This window comes from Chrysochloris asiatica, unplaced genomic scaffold (assembly GCF_000296735.1).
Source record: "Chrysochloris asiatica unplaced genomic scaffold, ChrAsi1.0 scaffold00386, whole genome shotgun sequence".
Classification (NCBI taxonomy): domain Eukaryota; kingdom Metazoa; phylum Chordata; class Mammalia; order Afrosoricida; family Chrysochloridae; genus Chrysochloris; species Chrysochloris asiatica.
Genome location: NW_006408904.1, coordinates 1332842 through 1355759, shown reverse-complemented (window position 1 = coordinate 1355759; position 22918 = coordinate 1332842). Strand labels below are relative to the sequence as shown.

Here is a 22918-nt window from a genome sequence, read left to right as displayed (position 1 = left end):
TCTTATTCTATTTCTTCCCTTTATTTCTAAGTGGGAAAATGGAAACTTCGCCTCCTGAGAGTGAAATTCTAGAACCTTGACATGTACACCTATGAAGTGCTTTTAGATTGAACCAGACAATCTTTCACTCTTTCACTTTGTCCTGAGTAGAAAGTAATCATGATTTTGGTAGCTCAAAAGGGCAAGGATCATGGGAAATCAAACTTGCATTTACCTCTCCTCCGAGCCTCCAGGTGATATGGGAGTCTGAGCTGATCAGGTTGGCCACCTTACTTATCTGGAGTCTCGATGTCTGAATGAGAAAAATTAGCCCAAAACCTGTCATGCAACTGCTTCATTAAAAGGTTATGAGGAAAAATGAGTTAATAGATTTAAACAGTTTGGCTCCAGTGGGAAGAAAAAGTAAATCCATACTTGTTGTAGGTCAGCAGTTCTCAGTATGGGGGCAAAGGGGTGTTTGACAATATCGGGAGACATTTTTGGTTTTCATAATTTAGTGAGTCGGGAATGAGAATGTAGTGTTACTGGCATCTAGTGGATGGGGCCAAGGATATGGCTCAGCATCCTTCAGTGCAATACACATTCCCCCATCACAAAGAATCCTCTGGCCCAAAATACCAGTAGTGCCAAGGTTAAGAAATCCTGCTATATTGATGTCTTTTTTTGAATGGTGAGGTGGATTATTTGTTTCTCTAAACAAATGCAAGTATTTTGAAGATTCTTCAGAGCACTGCATTCTTTGGGAAGGTGTCTTATGAAAATGGATGCTAACACATCTCATAGCATCATATTTGCCTAAGCAGGTGCACTTTAATCCATAGGTGATCCGTTACTGCTCTTCTGTCTAGTTGAGTGCAGATGCAACTCTGTACATGCCCAGGATATCTGGCTACCAGCTTAAATGAGCCACTTGCCTCTCTCCTCCATTCAAATTCAGAACCTGTTAACTGACATACACGTCTTAAAATGTGCTTCCAGTAGTGGCTTTTTGCTTTACAACAGTCTGCAGGTAAGGTGACTGAATGACTTTCTTGGAGAATTCCACAGTACCTCCAAGACAGCCCATTCATTACTTGACTCTGAATTATATACTTCCCAGGAGGTTATCCATTCTGTGTTTGGTTCTTTCCAGCTTCCAGTACTGGATTAAGGACATGGCTCCCCCTTGTTACTTAAATTTTTTTTTTTTTTTTTATTGCGGGATCAGTGGCAACCTGGTTGCATCCTGAGAGCAATCAGTGCCTCTAGATACTTATCAGAGAGTTGGAAGCCTGGTGGTGTTATACATGGGTATACAGAGACAATAAAATGCTGAAACAGCACAACCAATACCACCAGGGACTCTTCCTGCAATTACTGCTCTGATACAAATGCATTTGTACATGAAGTGCATTTATATGCGCATATTTATCCCCGTGTACAGTATGCAGCCAGACATATTTACAATTGATCTATGCACATATATTTCTTTGAATCATCTGTGTCAATTGTAGTGTGTATCTTGTAAATGGCACATTCCATGCCTTCTTGGTTTTGTGGATGCCATGTTACGTGGCATCAGTGTAGGCCTGTGGGGGTTTCGCCCACCTCACAGTCTGTGTGCTAATTTCCAATGAACTATCAAGCAAGCATATACCATGGGTATTTGTTACATAGTATTTGATTGAGAGACAAATAAGATACCTGGGTTTCAAGTTGAACATTTTCAGGGAGGGGAAGTGTCTGATGTACACTGTTATAATTTGGAATCTTGGATAGAACTCTTTTTGGTTCTGATGCCATCTAAATATGGCCATGCATTTTAGCGCTTATTACAAAATGGCTTTTGTTATTCTGGGCGTTGCATAGCTTAACAGCAGAATATGATTAAGAGCTATATACTGGTGAAAGCAGTTTCAAATATTTGTACTATATTAATGGAAAGAGGTTCAGGCCAGAGCTTTTACCTTACTAACTGGATGTAAGCCTGGTCAGATCAAATGCCTATTTTGTCAAGACCCAACTTTTCAAATTCCTTTCTGATACACTAAACTGAGAAACATGTACCAGATGAGAAAGGACATGTGGAACAATGGGAGATGTCATAGCTCTTGGGTTAATGCTTCTGTCTCCCCACCACTCCCCTCAAACGCACTTCTTTCTTTCTTTCTTTCTTTCTTTCTTTTGTTCGTTCGTTCGTTCATTCGTTCGTTGGTGCGTTCGTTAAAGAGGAGCATGAAGGGAGTTAGAGTGAAGGATTGATCTACATAACAAATTGTTAGTCTCTTGCATGTAGGTGAACCTCCCCAAAGAACAAAGAGAAATGGAGATACTTCTTAACTTAGAATAGTCCCCAAGTTTGTATGTCATCTGGCTCCTCTAAATGGTTATTGGTGTTGAAGCATAAGGAACCTGTGAATAGAAAAGCATGAAGCAGAGTGGCAGAGTTTAGAGTTTATTGCCAGTGATGTGACCGTTCTATGGAGAGAGAAACAAGAAACCTTCTCCTCTGCTTAGCTGCAGCTCCTCATGCGGAGCAGGACAGTTCTCTAGGAGAGCTCAAACCCTCATCTTGGGACAAAAGAAAGTGTCAGAGCTGAGGCATGAATCACTGTTGGGCAATTCCACACAGATGATGGCTGTCAGAATATGAGGGCAAGAGAACAATTTGAACAACATAGGGTTGGAAACAATAGAGTGGAACTGACCTGGGTCCCTAAGGTCTCTCCTTTCCAGGCTAACGTCACGTTTTAACCAACCCTTGCACGTTGAGCTTTCTTTCCTAATGCACTGAGCTGCATGATGACTTCAGAATACTATTGAACATTTTTCACCACCATGTGTTTAGGCGGCAAGTGGGGTAGCTTTAACACCATAGAATCACGAGTGTGGGGTTCCAAGATAGACCTAAAACCTAGCTGTGGCTCCTTCTTTGGGAGATTGACTGCCCTCCTGAGATCCCTTTGTTATTATTATTAGCATTTCATATTCCATGCATGCACACGAATCCCTGGACCATTATTCCGTGTCATCTTCCTTCATGATGCAGGTGGCAAGAAAAGTTAGCTAACCTCATCTATTCTTATAATTATCAAGGCTCTTCTGGGACCCCTACCTTATTAGTAGAAATCATGAATGTCAGTGGATTCATCACAAGGCCAGCCCTACTATGTGACAGTATCTTCTTGTACTCCCCTTGCAGATGTTGCTCCTCACTTAGGGGTAGACAAGTTTGGCAGTAGCATAACTAGAATCCAGATGAATGACTCATGAGCGCCACTGTAGACCAGCCCATATTCCTCAGCTTCTGGTCCCCTGGCCAACTCTAGAATTTCAGAAGCATGCAAGAGAGATCCTTGGTCTGGTAACTGTCTCCATTTCAAGTAGACTAAGAAAAAATATTCCCTTTTTCAGCTTGAAGTTGCTAAAGGGAAACAATCCTATTGGCAACATGCAGTAAGGTGTGGCTTCACATAACATGAGCAATATGCACCCTTTATTGCTTGCTCTGTTCTTCATGCTACTAACCAGACTCTGTTGATGTTGTTTTCATTTTCGTTTTTATTTGGGGGGTTGCTTTGCATGTCATTCCTCCTCTTGGCTGTTAGTTGCGGGGGTTGAGCCTTTTCCTTTCTGTGATTCAGGTGCCTCACTCTTTCCTTTCCAGGTTCTTCCAGTTCTTTTAACATGTCAAACTCTGGAGATTTGTTCATGAGCGTGCAGTCACTCAATGGGGATTCTTACCAAGGGGCCCAGGTTGGAGCCAACGTGCAATCACAGGTAGGGACCCAGCCAATGTGCCGCCAGGTGAATGCATTAGAGTCCAAGAGCCCTCAATCCTATTGGCACTTCCCGCTCCTGTTGAGAGAGAGAAAGAGAGAGAGAAAAGAAAAGAAAAAGTAACCAAAACAAACCAGAAAAAAAACCTTATCAACAACAAAACAAAGACAACCATTGTCGTGGGGAATCTCGTCCACACTTTGTGAATGCATTTGGCTCTGGCTTCTCAGTCACACTAGGAAGGCAGGAGAGGACCAGCAAGGACAGGTGAGGTGACCAAGGTGTATCAGGCAAGTAGAACCAGTGTGTTCTTTGTTCACTGAATGGAAAGGAAGGTGTTCAGCCCACTGTCTCACTGTCCAGGTCTCCTTCTCTTTGGTTGACTTTCTATACTGAATATTTGCCAAATAAGGAGGTAACGAATGAATAAGCAAATACATGATACTTGTATTTTAAAAACACCCAGGCAAGTTGACTAAGCTCATCTTCTCAGTCATCCTTGGGGTCAAGGGACTTGGGTTTCTGGTGATGAATATAAGTCCATGTTGAGAAGCTAAAATCAAGTCATGTGATCTGAAACCTCAGTACTCTTCATTAAGCAGATCCCTTCCACTTGGCACCTCAGGTGACCTCCTACTGTGTTAGCATGAAGTGTGATGGGAGAGGGCACAGTGTGCTCTGTGTCAGAGTGTTTAGAGGAGCTCTGAGCCATGTCAAGCCAGTTTCCCGCCTTGCATATGGAGCAGGAGGTATCACCTGCCTGGAACAGACCAGCTCGACAACGATTCCATACTTTGCTTAGAAAACATTGCCTGGAAATAAGTTTGAGGTGACATGGACAGACCTTGGTCAATTGACTCCATAAATGGCCCTCCTTGAAGTCCTTTAAAAAATAAGGTCATCAGTTACGTGCCTCTCCTTCTGTAAGATACAGCCTCCTCTAAGCACAACCTTGACTTTTATAGGATACCCATCAAAGGAGTTGCCATCTAGAATGATCCATAGGGAAGAAACACAAAAGGGGAAATTCCTTCACTCTCGCCCCCACTCCTAACCTTTGTCCCTGCTTGTTCCTGTACCACTCCTGAATTAGTTTCATTATTGGGAATCCCAGCTTTCTTTTACCATCTTACCATCCTGCATACTGAACTCAGAATGGATCATGAATTTGGCCTCTAGAGAGGGCTCAGTCACCTCCTAATGAACCCTTGCCTAGGAAGAGTATCTCCCAAATGATCGTATTAGCTTGGCATGTCCAATGATAGCCTTATGATGATGATCTGCCTCCCTTTCCCTGCATCTTCATGACTAATTTCTTCTCTGTTGTTCATCTGTTTAGGTGGATACCCTTCGCCATGTTATCAGCCAGACAGGAGGATACAGTGACGGACTCGCAGCCAGTCAGATGTACAGTCCGCAGGGCATCAGTGTAAGACAACAAGGCTCCCCACCCACTTTGTTTGTATTCTTACTACCAATGATTTTAAAGCTACAGGGCTTGGAATGCCACTTAGTGTAGAGCTTGCCTTAGCTTCACTGAGTTTCTTGTGTCTGGATTGGCCATGCCATCGGCAGCATTCTGCCCACAAAAAAACATGGCAATTGGGCAGGCTTCATGCAGGCAGCTGTTGTCTTGGGCTGTCAGACACAATCAGTGTTTGCATGGCACCTGCGGCCACATGCAGTCAGCTGAGAGGAGCTGCTAAACAGGTGACACCTAGTACAACGGTGGTCGGAAATGTCATCACAAGCTGGGGTCCAGGAACCTGGGGACAAAACCCGGTGGCAAGAGTTCATTGCGTTCGATTCTAGATTCTTCTGTTTTCTTAAAAAGCCTTTCTCAAATCTGTCTATGGACAGCAACAACAAAAATTAGCTCAGATGCCGAATATGGTGAAGGGATGGGGAGGAGTGCAAACCATCTTCTACTTGTTATTGGTGTGTTGGCGGCTCCTGACTAGCATGAAAATCCGTAGCGACAAGCTATGTCGCACAGAGTGAAATCGATCAGACAGACACAAGGGAAACCGAGTGTAGATTTGGGACAGCAATCCAACTTGATTTCTCAGATCAGTCGTCTGCTATCTCAGCAGCAGTGACAGCAAATGGGGACAAGAGGGCAGCATGGAAAAGGAGGTTGTTCTTTTGATCAAGGGTGATTTTCTGGGCTTTTAGCAGTCACCAGAGGCTCCAACAGAACTGTTTGCTCAGAACTATTGAAGAATGCCATAGTTGGTTGGTGGTGATCATTTTTGTTGTTGTTGTTTGTGTCTGTTAAGATTAGAATAAACTGGAGCAGGAAGGAAGAAAAGGTAGGCATGAGTTATTAATGATGTGGCATTGTAGGCTCAGCACTGGACTGCAAACCACAAGGTTGGCAGTTCAAACCCACCAGTTGCTCCTTGGAAGCCCTATGCAGGGTTGTTATGAGTCTGATCCAACTGGACAGCACTTAATAACAACAACCTTGACCTATACTACTTGAGGTATAGTATCTACAATGAAGGAATTGATGAACCCTTCAACTTTGCATTAGTCAACTCATTCATGATCATGACCAGACTAGAAGGCATCAAGAGAAAACGAGCTATTTTGCCATATGAGGAATGGTTGAAACAGTTAGGAATTCTTAGCCCATTGAAGGGAAGATTTGGGTGGTACATGATAGTTTTAATCATCTGTGAGAGGGGTTAGAGTCATCATGAATACGCTAAAGGAATTAGGATAGGACCACTCAGACTCAGAGGGGGTTTCGCTTCAATATTAATGGGCTTTTTCACAGTCATAGTTGTTCAAGAAGAGATTGGCATAGCTGTCTCTGAAAATCAAGACTTCCCTATCATTGGAAAAGCATGGTTTGGCTAGCTGCTTGGCAAGGATGTTGAGAGAGGGGGTCCAATACAGGTTGTGATGGGTTTTGGTGGTGTTGAAGGCCTACCCTAACTTTCAGAAATTCTTTATACATTCTTTAGGCAAATTCCCCTCTAGTTTGTGTAATATTCATCAAGACCTTCTCTGGGATGGAAGAAGGGCTGTCAAAGTTAAGCCTGTTAAACATATTCTAGACAATCATGTCACTTCCTAGGAAGGATTTCCAGAAAAGATTCTACCTTACTCTACTAATAATGCTAATTATTATTACTGTCTTATCATATTAATTACAATTACCATATTAATGGGTGACTCACCAAAGCCCTTATTTGTAGAAATGTAAGATATCCTGGGGGGAAGTACATGCTCAAAAATGGTTTCCAAGTGAATGAAATTTGCTCTGCGTTTGTGTACACATGTTCAAACACATACGCATTTATGCATTTCCTGAAATTTTTTTTAATATGTAGGTTAGATTTTTCCAGAAATAGCTTTATACTTTGCATAAGTGGGAGAGAAGGATATGAACAAAGTCCCTATTGTGGGGACAATATAGACATTCTCAAAAAAGGGAACTGAGGAAAGTCCATGTAACTGGACAGAAAATGAAACTGACAGTCCTGTTATCTGGCATATTTCATTCCTAATCTGGCAGCCCAGATGAGAGCAGCACTCATACTTGGGGAGGCAGGGAAGGGGGTCAACACTGACTCTGACGTCATCTGGTGGCCTGGGAACCATTTTTGAAATGGTGTAACCAAACATGTGTAGACAATTAGTCTGATTGCATAAGCCAGACACAAACCCTGGGCTTGAGAATGCCACTTGAAAGAGTGTCTCTGCATGACTTTTTTTTCTCTGTGAACTATTATTTCATTTCTGGGTCTTTAATATGCAGGGTAAGTGAATCAAAGGCTGATCATGATGTGAGTTGTTTGGTATCCATCTTAAATTGTGTCACCTGCAGAAGTAGAAGTGAGCTATATTTTTAGATGGTGGCATTAGACACTGAGACGTGTATGTGCAGAGTAGGGTTGTGGCTGCCAGGGGAAGAACAAGAGAGAGAGAGAGAGAGACAAGAAGAGACGGGACAGGAATGAAAAGTTTGAGCCAAGAAATAAAAATAAACAATCCGTAAACCCATAGCAGCAATGGAATTCCCATCTGGGCTCTGGATTGTGTTTCGTTCTGTGGAGGACATTTTCTGGGCAGCTTTTACCATCTCCCCTGGCGGGGATTTCACAGCACCCATATCTTATCCAACCTGTATCTGTTTTAAATCCTGTAGACTAAGGAGCCCTGGTGGCAAAACAGTTAAGTATTTGGCTGGTAGCTCAAATGTTGGCGGTTAAAACCCACCCAGCAACTGGCAGTGTACTCTTGTGAAGATTATGGCCTAGAAAACCCTGGTGGGCCAGCCCTGTTCTGTCACATGGACTCACTGTGAGTTGGAATCAGCTCAATAGCACCTACAACAAAGTTCAGATCACTTGTCTTTAACTACAACCCTGCAGCAATGGGGTTGCAAGGTGCAGTGACATTCGTCTTGTACCTGCAGTTGGAAGACTGCCTCTGATGAGTTTCTGTGTGATTAGAGGTAAGATTCCCTCTTCTGTAAAATGGGGCTAGTAACCCCCAAAGAGATGGATCAGCCAGGTGGCATCACTGATGGCATCGAGTGTGGCGGCGGTAGTGAGGTTGGCCCAGGATCGGACATTGTTTCGTTCTGCTATGCATGGGGTCGCTATGAGTCGGTTCCGACTCGATGGCACCTGACAACAACAACAACAACAACAATTCCTAACTTAATACCTCAAGGGCTGCTTTAGGAAAAAAAAAAAAAAAAATTGAGAAAATGAGAAAATGAGTTGGGAAGGACTTGACAAAGCATAAATTGTTCTGCATGAATGCCATATGAAATGTTATAGGTGATAACTTTCTAATTTGACCTTTTCCTCCACTTGTGTGAGCAGTTTTCACAGTAGGTAGTTCCTAGTGAGGACAGGTTCGGACACAGTTGTCACTTGCTTTTTCTTCTGAAGGAAAGGTCTGTTTTTGAGATGGATATAGAGTTATGCAAGGCCTAAAGACCCCCTTCCTTAGCCACTGTGAGAGTTAAATTATACCTCTTTAAGTACTTTGTGTTCTCAAATGACAACAGGCAATACTTACTAGGTTTAGAGTGGCTCTAAGTAATGGAGGGAGATTATTTCACTTCTCTGTCAGTCAGACAGATTTAAAGATCACTTAGCTATCACATCCATTCTTTCCATTCCCAGTGTCACCATCTTAGTTCTAGAAATAATTCATTAAGCTAGACTATTGCAGTAACTTCCTAATTACTGTTATTGGCTGTCTTCTTTCACCTGCGCACATCTCCTAGATTATGAAGATATTCCTCGCTCAGAAATCATCAGTAACACTTCCCTCTGCTTCCCCTCTCCCCAGTTATCTACCTAGTGGTGATGGTGATGGTGTGCCATGGAGTCAGTTCTGACTCATAGTGACCCTGCATAGGGTTTCCAAGGCTGTAAATCTTTACGGGAGTAGGAAGCCTCATCGTTCTCCCATGGGGCGACTGGTAGTTTTGAACTGCTGTCTTTGAGTTTAGTAGCCCAACTTGTACCTGAACAACTTCAAACTTGGATTCTGGCATTCAGGGGCCTCAACACTCTCTCCCCAATCCAGCTGCCCTTCCAGCCTCATCTCCCATCACCAAAGAAAACTCTAGCCACTAGTCAATGGGATCTGCTCATCCTTGCTTGGGCTTGTACTGTCCTTGTACATTTGTTCATCTGTCCCATTAACATAAATGTCCTTTCATCACCTTCTCATCTCACACCACGGTCAAAATCATACTTACTTTTCCATGCCTAGCTCTCCTTGCTGTCTTTCTTCCTCTTAGCTCTTCTTCCTCTCTCCTTTATTCTTGATATACAGAGAACATCCCCCTATTACTTGGTATTTGTGTCTTTGTTCCCAAATGTATGTACAGCCCTAAAATGCATAGATTTCTTGCTCACAACATGCATATTGCATGAATAAATCAGGCAAGAGAAGGCAGGATACCATTCAATAAAACACTTTAGTAACTATGGAAGTGGGGGTGGTTGTGCACTGTAGAGTCAGTTCTGACTCATAGCTACCTTGTATAGGGTTTCCAAGGCTATAAATCTTTATGGGAGCAGAAAGCCTCATCTTTTTCCTTCAAAGCAGTTGATAGGTTTAAACTGCTGACCTTGTGGTTCGCAGCTCCGCTCATAACCCACTATGCTACCAGGATTCCTTCTGGTGACCCATAGTCATGTCTTATGTTTTTTTTATCAACCATAAAGTATCTAGTCATAATTTTTATTATATATGTTTCATAATCCACAGATACTCAATTTTTTTAATCCAAAAGTGTTCTTAAACCTTCCTTTTTGGAACAAGTTTTCTAAAGAATGCAGATTGCCTGAGGATACGATTACAATCAGCATTCAGTATATAAATTCAAGTGGTAAGGATAATACTTAACTTCTTATAATTGTGTAGCACTGTAAGATAAGCACTAGACTTCTAATTGCAAGGTTGGTGGTTCAAACCCACTAGCCACTCCTTGAAAACCCTATACAGAGTTCGGATCAACTCATCGATACTTAACAACAGCAAAAACAATCCTAAGCCATTCTTCTAGCAACATGACATTGTTTCTAGTAGTATTCCTCTGGACTCCCTACCGGATATAGGGTTTGAACCTATATGACCAACCAGATGCAAAGTTTGAAGCAACCTGAAATCAGGAAATCTGGATTCTCCTCGTGGCTTTTCTTTTGATGAGTCATTTCTCCCTGGTATTGTTGCTTCATCTGAAAAATTTGCCAGTTGAACCAGACAAGCAAGTTCTAAGGTATCTTTCACTCAGTAGTTCAAGAATCCTACAAATGTGATCTTTGATGCTTAAAGTTGTCTCAAGGGACTTCCGATTCAAGTGTAGTATTCTCTTTTCAAAAAGTTCTTTCTTTATAGTTAGTCTTTCCCATACATTATAGCCCACCCTACCTCCAAACCCTCAAATTATATTTTCAAACCCTGAATGGATAGAAGGGGCATGGTGGCTCCATAGAATAAGCACTGGACTCCGAGCTACAAGGTTGGTGGTTCTAGCCCACCAGTTACTCCACAGAAGAAAGATGAAGCTCTCTGCTCCTGCAAAAGATATAAAATCTCAGAAATCCATATAGACTTCATGGCATTTAACAACAGCAACAAAATGGAAGGAAGAAGAACTTGTATTACATGAACTTTTTCCTCTGGATTCTTAGTGATCAGAGAAAGCATTATTCTTTAGAGTGAAATGATTCGTTTTTATTTTCTTATGTGAGTTAAAGGAATAGATTCTTTCCAGTCAGTCTTATTTGTAAATGTTGTTGTTGTATCCCACTGAAACTTTTCTGACTCATAGCAACCCTATAAAAGGTTTCCAAGAGATACTTGTGGGTTTGAACTGCCAACCTTGTAGTTAACAATTCAGTTTGTATCCCACAGCATCCTGCCAGGACTCCTCACATACAAATAGAAACTCCTGTAGGATTTTTCTTAATCAAGAGTCTCAGTAAAAATGGAAATAAAGTGTTAGTGTTTTTTTATACAGAGAACATGCAGTTAACATCAATATGATAGAACAACCTCATTTGTTTGGATTTGTGACAATTAATTAGAGTAATGTAAAAATAGAGATGGAACTTTTCTTTTTGTAAACTGTAATATAGGTATTTTTGCTTTGTTTTTCTTTTCTCCCATGCTAGGAGAGAGAATAAAAGGACATTTCCTGAGAAAATATAAGTCATTAGAACGAAAATAGCCTCCTATTTAAGTGAATACATTACAGACATTTGATTACCATGAGGGTTACTTGGTAACACATGGCAACAGCCATAATTTAAATTTTTTTTAACTACATCTCAGGGATTTCCTTCCACTTAAAGTAGATATTAATAAGATATTGTCACTTATTGTAGAATTGTAGCCCTGGGAAGTGAGGGTGATAATTAAAATTCATATGCAAATCTGGAAAAATTCCCTTTAATTATACACAGTTTTAATCCTTCTATTCTACCAAGATGAATTTGAATTTTGAAGGGGTTCCAATGCAAGGGAGGAGTGTGGTGGCTCCACATGGTAAACTCTGGACTGTGAACCACCAGGGCCACAGTTCGAGCCTTCCAGCTGCTCCATGGGAGAAAGATAAAGATTTAAAAGCCTTGGAAACACTATACAGGGTCACTATGAGTTGGAACTGACTCAGTGGCACTTAACAACAACAGCAAATCTGAGGGGGTGGCTTCAAAAAGTTTGTGGGAAAATGGAATTAAAAGAAATTGGGATTTCCACAAACTATCTGAAGCTCCCTCATTCATTGGTTGTATTTGGGTACCATCTAGTGCTGCTGACATTCATCAGTGAATGGCCACAGGTCAAAGGGTGTAAATGGAATGGGGAGAAAAGTTGGGTCTGGACACACCAAGCTAGTCTCTGAAGGGATTGAAGGCAGAAGGGACAGATTAGATGACTACTGCTCTTAGCAAGGTTACAGCCTGACTTTGCTTCCTGAGATGAGACTCGGAAGGAAACAAAGTTCTTATGTAACCAGGCCTTTAGAACTTAAAGCCATATCAACTGAGCATTTGAGACCAAAATGATCATTTTTTTGCAGCCCCAAAGTAGTTGTAGAAGCTTACAGTCATTCTTGTTTCAAAAAATCTCTAATGCCATATGTAATCCATCTCTTTTCCCCAGCTGCCAGGTGAAAGCCCTTTAAAAGGAACAGAAAATAAATGAGGCCAAATTGTTTATTTGCTTAGTCACACATTCACTCATTCATGTGTTTTTCATGTATTCACTTACTCATGTATTCCTTCAGTAAACATGTGATCAATAGCATTTCTGACCTTGGAGAAAGAGACTACATCAGATTACATTCTAGTCAATATGCAGAAACTTTGTGCCTGTGAAGATGGGATATTCCAAAGCCCATTGGGAAGAATTTGTTTCCTTATGATCTGGTTTAACATTTTGTCTGAGATGTGGTTTCCTGTTTTTTGAAAGCAAAAATAAAGGAGACAACCAACTCTAGACTAGGAGGAAATTTGAAATTCTGTAGTAGAAGAGAGTAATTTGGAACCAGTCAATAATAGTTTGGGAAATCTACCAAGCCAAACAGACATACATGGACTTATGATAATAAACAACCTTTGTAAAGACTCCTTTTCTCTTTGTAGAATTCATTACTCACAATGGATCTTGTGGGCCAAAATCCTAGTGATATGATCACTCCATCATCATCACTTACAGTAGTGTTTGCATGTACATGTGTCCACATGGGCCATTGTACACATGTGCTCATGCATAGACATACTCCATTTCTGCCACTTTCTGCCTGTGTGAGTCTGGACAAGTCACTTTTGCTTGAGAGACCTCAGTTTCCTGAGCTCTATGAAGGACAATTGAGTTGGATGATACCAAAGACTTGTAGTTCTAGAAGACCTCTTCCAATTCCATATTTTAAGATTCTGCTTTAGAAATGATCATTGCTTTTTCTGTTTTAAAGAAAAGTCCTTGTTTGTGTGGTTGAACATCAGATGTACTTGTCTAGCATTTAGGAATCTCTAATCTAGGGTAAATCAAAGAGTATTGCTAATAGGTTTCCAGATTAAACATGCATGTTGTTGTTGTTAAGTGCTGTCAAGTCAATTCCGACCCATAGCGACCCTGTGTAGGGCTTCCAAGGAGCAGCTGGTGAGCTTGAACTGCCGACCTTGCAGTTCAAAAGGCTTTGCAGTCTGATGCATTAACCCACAGTGTCACACCAGGACTCCATATATGCATGGGCTTTTTATGTTAAATATAACATATTTAATCATGGCTCGGTGATCAGTGGATGACTGCAAACAAGTTCTCTTATTAACACACCTGTCTTAATCTTGTTAGGGTGCCTTCGATAAAACCATCCAATCAGAACAGTGGCTTCCAAGGTAACCTACTGGGCCAGTTCAATTCAAGACAATAAAGTCAGCCTAGGTTATGAGGACTGCTTTTGAGGATTCCAAAGGGATTATCTTGATAAATTTTCTAAAGACAGGACAACCATGGGGGCTTATTAAGTAGAAGTTTTAAGAAAATGGAAAACTGTATTAGTGAAAAAAAAAAGCCAGGACATTTGCATAAGGATTTTTTTTCCCCCCATCATGACATGACACTTTCTCATTCTTCCAAGGGTATCTTGAAGGACTGCTCTAGGAGAAATGCATTGGGAAACTTTACCCCATGCATCTGGCATCCCTGATCTTGCTCCTTTAGACTTGTAAGCATTTAAGAGGAGCATGATTTGAGTCACTCAAAAATGTCAAAAGTGCTATTTGATGGGGTGTAGATCAAAGAGAACAGAATTCTTCCCCTAAATGTTAGAGAGATGAAAACACCGTCTTCAGAAATATATAGACCTAGAGGTAGGATATGTCAAGAAAAAAATCGCTTCACATTTTGATATTATTCTTTAATAAAGGCTCCTATGCTTTTGTAACAATAATTTTAACTTACACACATATATGACTAGCTTAGAACTAGATTATTTGTAAAATAAACATAGACATTTGCCTCTTTTTTTTCATAGATTTTGCAAGTAACCATGCCAAAAGCTGTGTTTTTCCCCTCTAGACCAGAGCTGACCATATAACTTTTTGCAAGATGTTAATGTGTCATTTTGGAGTCCTGGTGTGGCGCTATAGGATAAGCACTGGACTCCTAACCACAAGGTCGGCAGTTCATACCCACCTTGGGAACCCTATACGGAGTTGCTATTAGAAAAGATTCTACAGCACTTAACAACAACAATGTTCTATTTCAGTGCTTCCCAGTCAGTTAACCATTAAGCATATATTGTTATAAGCTCTTAATGTGTGGTTAGTGTGACTATGGAAATACATTTTTTACATTACCTATTTCAATTAATTTAAAATTTAAAAGCTACATGTATAGCTTGTGGTGTTGTGAAGTGTCATCAAGTCATTTCTGCCTCATAGCAACCCTATATAGGGTTTCTGAGGAGCAGCTGGTGAGTTTGAATGCTGGTCGCTAACATGTTGAACAACTAAGCACTAGATGCTTGGTCAATAGCTTGGTAGCTACCAAAAGTGGGATGATGGTGTTTGAGCTATGACCATGTTACAAAAAAAACCAGAATAGTCAGCAAAAGTCACAGAACAGTCTGCTTTCCATTTAAACAGCTCTTTCCTAATATAAATAGAACTCTTTATTAAAAATTAACCATGTGCAAGAAGTTAACTGAGATTAGCATAATAATGTGCTGTAAACAATGAAATAATATGCAGGAAGATTTAAAATCTAAATACCTACATTTATTATGGTTCTCTTAGCGGTAATTTTCAACACTTTTCAGTCAGTAATTCATCTAACCTAATAATTTTTCAAGCCTAAGTAGGACATGTCTTTGAACTCATTTTGAACTCTGTAAATCTAGACCCTTTGGTGTATTCCAGATCCAGTCTTGGTTTCCAGTCTCCCCAGCAGCCTCTGCTTAGCAGTTCCTTCTTCTCTGTCCTGCTCTTCTATTCAGAGTGGTCTGCAGACCAAAGGCAGCATCTCAAGCCCCACAGGCCTTTTAGATCACCTTCTGCATTTTAGCCATACCCCAAGCAAGTTGAGAAGCTTTGCTCTAATGTTGCTAAACCTTACTGAAGGAAGGAATCACATTGCTTTCTTTACATTAAGGATAAAAAACCTAAAACCAACTGCTGTCAGGTTGATTCCGACTCACAGCATCCCTTTAAGACAGTGTAGAGCTGTTCCTGAGGGTTTCCCTGTCTGTAGATCTTGATGGATGTAGACTGCCACATCTTTCCTTATGGAGCAGCAGGTGAGTTGGAACCACTGACCTTTTAGTTAACAGCCTAGGCCTCCTTGCATTGAAAAATGTTCCAACAGAAACTTTGAAAGCGTTTAACGGTGAAACGAATAGAGTATACCCACAAGTATGCTTGTTTCTAAGTGAGTTTCTACTACTTACAATATTCATTCACTGTACTTGCTTTGGTGACACCAGCAGTTAAGTACCAGGTTACTAACTGAAAGGTTCAAGCCCACCTAGAGGCACGTTGGAAGACAAGACTGGCGATCTGTTTCTGAAAGGTCACAACCATAAAAACCCACATGGAGCAGTTCTACTCTGCACACATGGGATGGCCTTGAGTCAAAATCGACTCAACGGCAACAAACAACATACTTACTATATCACATTTCTATTCCTGACTGGGCCATTCTTCCCATTCAACAATCTGATTTTTTGGAATGCATTTCAAAGTAAATTGCAGACTCCAGAACTCTTTCCCAGTAAATACTACTGACATGCATACCCTCAATTTAAGTTCAATATGCATTTGGAGGGTTTTCTTTTTCTTCTTCTGAGGTAAAATTTGCACAAAGTAATGTGCATGGTATAATGTGCATTCTCAGGAATTTTGACATATGTAGTATCTGTGTGCATCAGCATGCTGTCCTTAATTTCTTATTTCATGGCGCTGTAGGATGAACACTGGGTTGCGAAACATAAGGTCAGCAGTTCATACCCACCAACTGCTTCTTGGAAACTGCTTCAAGGTCACTTTGAGTCAGAACCGACTCAACTGCACTTAACAACAACAGCACCCCTTTCCCACAGATTATAAAAACCGTACACAAGGGAATCTACAGAATATACTGACTTTCCCAGCAGGTTGGTGGTTTCCCTCCCTCTCTTAGTCACTGTCCAGCTTTCACATGCATATGAGGTTATTGAAAATACCATGGCTTGGGTCAGGCGCACCTTAGTCCTTAAACTGACATCTTTGCTCTTCAACACTTTAAAAAGGTCTTGTGCAGTAGATTTGCCTAATGTAGTATTTCATTTGATTTCTTAACTGCTGCTTCTGTGAGTGTTGATAGTTGATCCAAGAAGAATGAAGTCCTTGACAACTTCAACCTTTTCTTCATTGATAAAAATGTTGTTTATTGGTCCAGTGGTGAGGAGTTTTGTTTTCTTTATATTGCTATGCAATCCATACCGAAGGCTTTGGTTTTTTATCTTCATCAGTATTTTAAGTCCTCTTCACTTTCAGCAAGCAAGGTTGTATCATCTGCATATCACAGGTTGTTAATGAGCCTTCCTCCAATTCTGATGCCATGTTTTTCTTCATATAACTCAGCTTCTTGGATTGTTTGCTCAGCATTGTTCCCCCCTATAAACCTATCTACTGCTTGGCTGAAAAGTGGGCCAGGAGGGTGGGTTCCTTCCAGTCCTGAAGGATGGTTAAGGGTCATAGTCTCAGGTTCCTCCAGTCTCTTTCTATAGTAAGCTCGTCTTTTTTCCTTTTTATTGTTTTAAATAATTTTGAGGTTTTTTGTTTGTTTTTTTTTAATTTTGAGGTTTTTTGTTTGTTTTTTTTTAATTTTGAGTTTTGATGCACATTTTCTCTCATTCTTTCTGAGATCTTCTAATGTGATCCTTTTATGAGAACTTGGCAGTGGTAGCGAGTCACCATCTAGTTCTTCTGGTCTAAGAGTCATGGACACATATTTACAAGCCTCATTAATCCATTGGACTAATTGATTCCAAGCATCTTCAATTCTCATCACTCTTCTTTCTTCTGCACATGGAGAGACCAATAGCTGCACCTTAGATCACCACTTATGAGCTTTCAAGCTCCCAGATGCTACTCACCAAGTAGAATGCACAACATTGTGTTGGTGGACAATGTCATGCCAGTTGACCATAGTGTCCCCAAGACTGTGGTCTCGAATCACCACACCCAGCAACTCATTGCCTGAAGATATTTGATAACCTCTGGGAAGTTTTAATCATTTTTACCTGCTCTACCACATTCATAGCTGTTTGCAGAAAACATGAGTACCTATGTACAGATACCCTCTTTCAAACTCTTATCCTCTCAAACCCTTTTAGCCTGTGTCTCTGTCTATGTGTATACCCCATAGAACACTGTTGTTCCAAGGCTGTGTATATATCACTATTTACCTTGATTCCCTTTATCCCTTGCATACCTCCCAGTGTCTTCACCTGTCTTCACCATTCTTCTGCCAATCTCCCTCTTGTATGCTGCCCCCCCCATCAGCCGAATTAACATGTCTACCCTCTTTCAATGAGCTGCTTTCCCTTCCCTTCTACCCCTGATAATAATCAAAGAATGTTGGGTTTAGCATGAAAACCTTTTCTTGAGTTTTTACAATAGTGGTCTCATACAATATTTGACCTTTTGTGGTTGCCTGATTTCAGTCAGCATAATGTCCTCCAGATCCATCCATGTTATGAAATGTTTCACAGATTGTTATTCTTCAGTGTTGCATAGTATTCCATTGTATGTGTGTACGTACATTTGTTTATCCATTCATTGTTGGGTATTTAGGCTGTGTCCATCTTTTTGTTGTTGTGAATAGTGCTGCTGTGAATATTGGTGTGCATAGATCTACTCATGTCCTGGTTGTTATTTCTTGTGGATATGTACCAAGTGAAGAAATTGCTGGGGCATAGGGTATTTCTATTTCCAGCTTTCCCTTCATCGTATTTTAAAATCAAATACTGCTCAAAAGACCATTTAAAATTGAATAAGGTTGTGAATTGTCCACTCACCTTAGCTTTTGACCTGGTCTGCCTATTTTAAAGAGACTTGTATTCCTTTTCTATACTAAATGCTTTGAAACATACAAAATAGAAGCTAATAATATTTGTAAAATTAAATTATCTTCACTTATATTGTATATTGTATCTCACCTGTTTCATCTTGTGATATTTCCCCCTTTTTCTCTAGCATCCTTTACCTAGAAGTTCAGTTTACCTACTGTTTCTTCCCAAAACTTATGCAAACTTCTTGTTGTTAAGTGCTGGTGAATCAGTTCTGACTCATAATGACCCTGTATAGGGTTTCTGAGGAGCAGCTAATGGGTTTGAACTGCCAATCTTGTGCTTCAAACTGATCTCACAGCCCAGTGCCACACCAGGGGAAAATAGGGGGAGCGGGGAGGGAATGACTCTGCAGTACCACACCAGGACTCCTACACAAACTTAGTAATTCTCAATGACACATTCATGTCTAAAATCTTATAGGGAAGTGATGTATCACAGGAGTGTAGAAGCCCATTCTCAGCCCACATCATATACTGAGAGAGGATGTGAGGTTTTGAGGAGTGAAGCTGCTCGAGCCCAGTATCCTTATAAACTCCATTACCATTTTTTAGATGAGGAAACCAGTTCAGAAAGCTTAAGTAGTTGACTCAGGGTCACGTAGCCAATAAGTAATGACCTAGGGTTTGGACCCAGATTAGTCTAATTCCAAGCCTCTATTCTTTCCCTTTCTCCAGATGGACCCTTGAGCCCCTAGTTGTTACACTAAGAAAGAAGTTGGCAAGAGCTTCACAGTAAGAGAATCTCCGTTCCTTTGCCTAGTAATAAATATTGTGGAGGTTGACTGATATGGAAAGGAACTAGAAGAGCTCAGTTCCTATTATCCTGATGTGCATCTTTTCAGGGTGCTATATAGAAGACTTAAGAGTGACTGACTTTTTATTTTTTAATTAAATTTAGAAAAGCATATTCCCTAAATATAACCTACTCTGCACCATTATGTGTCATATTTGATTAACCAGCATAGTTGTGACCGGGAGTCAGCCATAAGAGAGAACATAAATTTTAGATCAAGTGTTTGTTCATAGAGGGATTTGATAGTTCTTATAACAGGAGGCAAGGCTGTTCCAGGAATTTACTGTAAAGATTACTAAGGTGGTTTTTGTTTTTTAATCTGAGGAATGTTAAAATGGAAGAAAAATTAAAATGTTGCCTATGAGCTTACTGGATACACAGGTTGGATAAAATCTGTGCGGTGTAAACAATGAAGCACTTGGCTGCAAACTAAAAGGTTGGTGGGCCAAATCTTCCCTCGGGTGCTTCAGACGAAAGGCCTAATGATCTATTTTTAAAGACCTCAGCCACTGAAACCCTTCTGAAATACATGGGGTTCCCGTGAATCAGAATCAAAGTCAACTCCATGGCAATTGGTAGTGGGAGGGGATCATTATTGGAGAAACTGGAGTATTAACCATTGAAGTAACAGTCTCTCCAGGACCAGTAGAGCAAACGAAAGGATTAAATACCATGAAATGCAAGGATACACAACATGAATAAAATTAGAAAAAAATAGAAATGAAAAAAGTACAAATTTTGAAAGAGCTAAGCAAAAAGGAAAACAGATGCAAGCAGAGAGAATATACCGGTCAGTTACAAAGCAATGGGAGGAAGAAATGACAAAAGAATGATGAAAGTGTATGTGAAATGATAAAGTGAAGGTTAAAAGCAATTAAGATGCCCAAGTATTAAAGAGAACAATAAAAACATAAAATAATCGAGGATGAGTAGTTAAAATAAATAACATCAACTGAAAGGATACTTGCAAAGATTAAAAAACAGATCAAGTAGTAATAAAACAAGGAAGTGTGGTATAAAGCTGTAAATTAAAGAACAATTAAAAAACAATAAAGACAGAAAATTAACAGGCTAAAATGACACTCGATAATTGTATTAATAGCTCACACTAACTGACTTCTTTCCATGTGCTGGCCACTTTATATGTAAAGCTCATTTAAATCAAGTTTATTAAAATAATTAGGATGCTTTCAAATGTAAGCAAAAAAAATGTTCAGAGGAGGGAAGCCAGGCATTCGGACAAGAATGAGATCAATTTCTGTTCTTGTCTGCTGTGATGATTGTTGCTGTTGAAAGCACTAAGAACCTGGCCTAGTCCTTTTCTCTCATTTCCTCTCTAGACCATAGCCTCCTGAAGTGCTGGACCTCTGCTACTCTCAGTAGGTGTCGGTTCTAGCTCCCTGTTGTCACAGTTAGCTTTGTCTTTTCTAGAGGGAATCTTCAGGGGCTGAAATGCTCAAGCAGTGTATGTGCAGAGCAGAGGGCAGGAACCCCCGGTAGTATAGATGGCGAAGTACTTGATATTGTTGTTCAGCCCTTGTGTTGTGGTGGTTGTTGTTCAGTGCCCTCAAGTTGGTTCCCACTTGTTGTTAAGTGTTCTCGAGTTGATTGACTTATAGCAACACTATATAGAGTTTCCGAGGAGCAGCTGGTGGATTTGAACCACTAACCTTGTGGTTCGCTGTCCAGTGCTGATCCTACAGTGCCACACCAGGAGGATAGAAGCCCTGGTAGTACAGATGGCGAAGTGCTAGATTGTTGTTGTTGTGTAGTGCCGCCAAGTTGGTTCCGACATATAGCAACCCCATATGGGGTTTCCGAGGAGTGGTTGGTTGATTTGAATCACCAGCTGATTTTGCACTTCAAACTTATCTTGCAATTCAGGCTTATCCAACAGCACCACACCAGAAAAGATGGTAGTTAGAACCTACTCAGAAGCACCTTACAAGATAGGCCTGACGATCAGCTTCCAAAAGCAATTTATGCTCTGTACCCAGGATGTAGAAATCAACTTGAAGGCACACAACAGCAACAGACCCCTTAAAAACGAATGTGTTTTTGTTGTCATTTCTGTTGTTCAGAGTTTCTCAATCTCTCACAAGAGAATTTTTTTCTTTTTCTTTTCATTTATCACTATCTGGAATCTACTTGTTACTCTAATAACTTAGCTATATTTTGTATTGTATGCTTTTCACCAATTAACACCAGAAGTCTCTTATGACTGTGTAATCAGAGACCTGGTATCCGTTGTTCTTTCTTCTTTCCCCATACTTTTCTGAGAGGCAGGTTGTTGTCTGTGTGAACCATGAGCTTGACCAGCAGTTCATTCATTCATTCCTTTGGCAGACATTTTCTTGTCATTTATTATTAACCAGTAATTGTGTTGGGCATTAGGGCATCCATCTATCTTGTCTAAGGTGACTTTTGTGTTTTATTTCCTTTGGCATTATTCTTTGTGAAAAGGGAAAAACAACTATCAAACACTTTTCATAGGCAATTATTGTATTTTGCAAAGGGTTATGAAATCTTGTTAACTTTATCTTCTCAGTGAAAGCGTCCCAGTTCCCTAAGCTTTTCTCCTAAGACCTATATTTGACAAGGATTGCATGCCCCGTCTTTCCCAAAGAGCTCTGTTGTTGTTGTTAAGTGCAATCAAGTCGGTTCTAACTCATAGTGACCCTGGTTAGGGTTTTCAAGGAGTGGCTGGTAAGCTTGAACTGCTGACCTTGCAGTTCAAACCAATCCAGCAGTCTGTGAAATAACCCACAGCACCATACCAGGTTAGTTAAAACCCTTTCAGACACATAAAACCAAGACGTAAATTAGACATTGGTTTCCTTCATGGTGTGTTTAAAATTTCCATTTCCTTTTCTGATTGCAAGTTAATATTTAATGTAGAAATTATAGAGAATGCAGAAAAATCACATAATAAGACATTGCTAACTTTTGTTCTATGTCTTTATAGCTTTTTTGTGTTTGTGTGTGTGTTTGTGTGGGCATATAAAAGTTATGAACATATCATTTTATAACCTACTTATTTTGTTAAAAATATATTATGAAAAATTTCCATATCATTAAACATTCTTCTCAAGCATAACTCTAAATAACTGTATAGGAATCTGTTACAGTGAAAGCCCATAATTTATTTAATCAATCTCTACTGTGGAAAATTTAAGCTGCTTTCTGGGTTGTTGTTTTTTTTCTTTTTTTCCCATTTTTGATTTTGTTTTTAGTTATTATTAATAACACTGTGGTAAGCATCATAGTGCATAAAATTCAGTGGACTTTCTTATGATTACCTTGGATAAATTCCTAGAAATTTAATTTCTAGGCCAAAGGATATGAGGAAACTTGAGACCTTTGTAATACATTGTAATTTTTTCTAGTAATGTATTGAATATGTAAAGTAAACATAAAATTTATATCATTATAATGTTTAGTACTCTATAGAGTGCCTGAGTGGTACAAACAGTAAACATATTTGATACATAACCAAAAGGTCAAAGATGTGAATTCTGCCATAGGTTCCTCAGAAAAAAGGTCTACTTTTTTTTTTTTTTAAACTTTTTATTATGAATTAAGCGAAAGTTAACAGACAAGATCATCAACTTTACATTCAACAAAATATGCTTTGTTTCACCTCAATGATTACAATCCCCTCCCTGCAACAACAGTTTTTTTTTGTTTGTTTGTTTTGTTTTTTTAATTTAAGGTTTTTATTGTGGATTGAGTGAAAGTTTACAGGGCACATCATCAGTTTCACAT

At 40.0% G+C, this 22918-nt stretch overlaps 1 protein-coding gene across 2 annotated transcripts in view; it reads left to right on the top strand.

The window, feature by feature from the left end:
* The window catches only part of PBX1 (pre-B-cell leukemia homeobox 1), a 385369-nt gene that overhangs the window by 341071 nt on the left and 21380 nt on the right, over window positions 1–22918 (top strand). The window contains exons 7-8 of one of the 2 annotated variants that reach the window (XM_006876513.1): window positions 3647–3759; window positions 5099–5188. In XM_006876513.1, coding sequence (XP_006876575.1) covers window positions 3647–3759; window positions 5099–5188 — 203 coding nt within the window. Of the gene's footprint in view, window positions 1–3646; window positions 3760–5098; window positions 5189–22918 lie in introns of those variants that run through there. The other variant, XM_006876514.1, reaches the window with a different exon arrangement.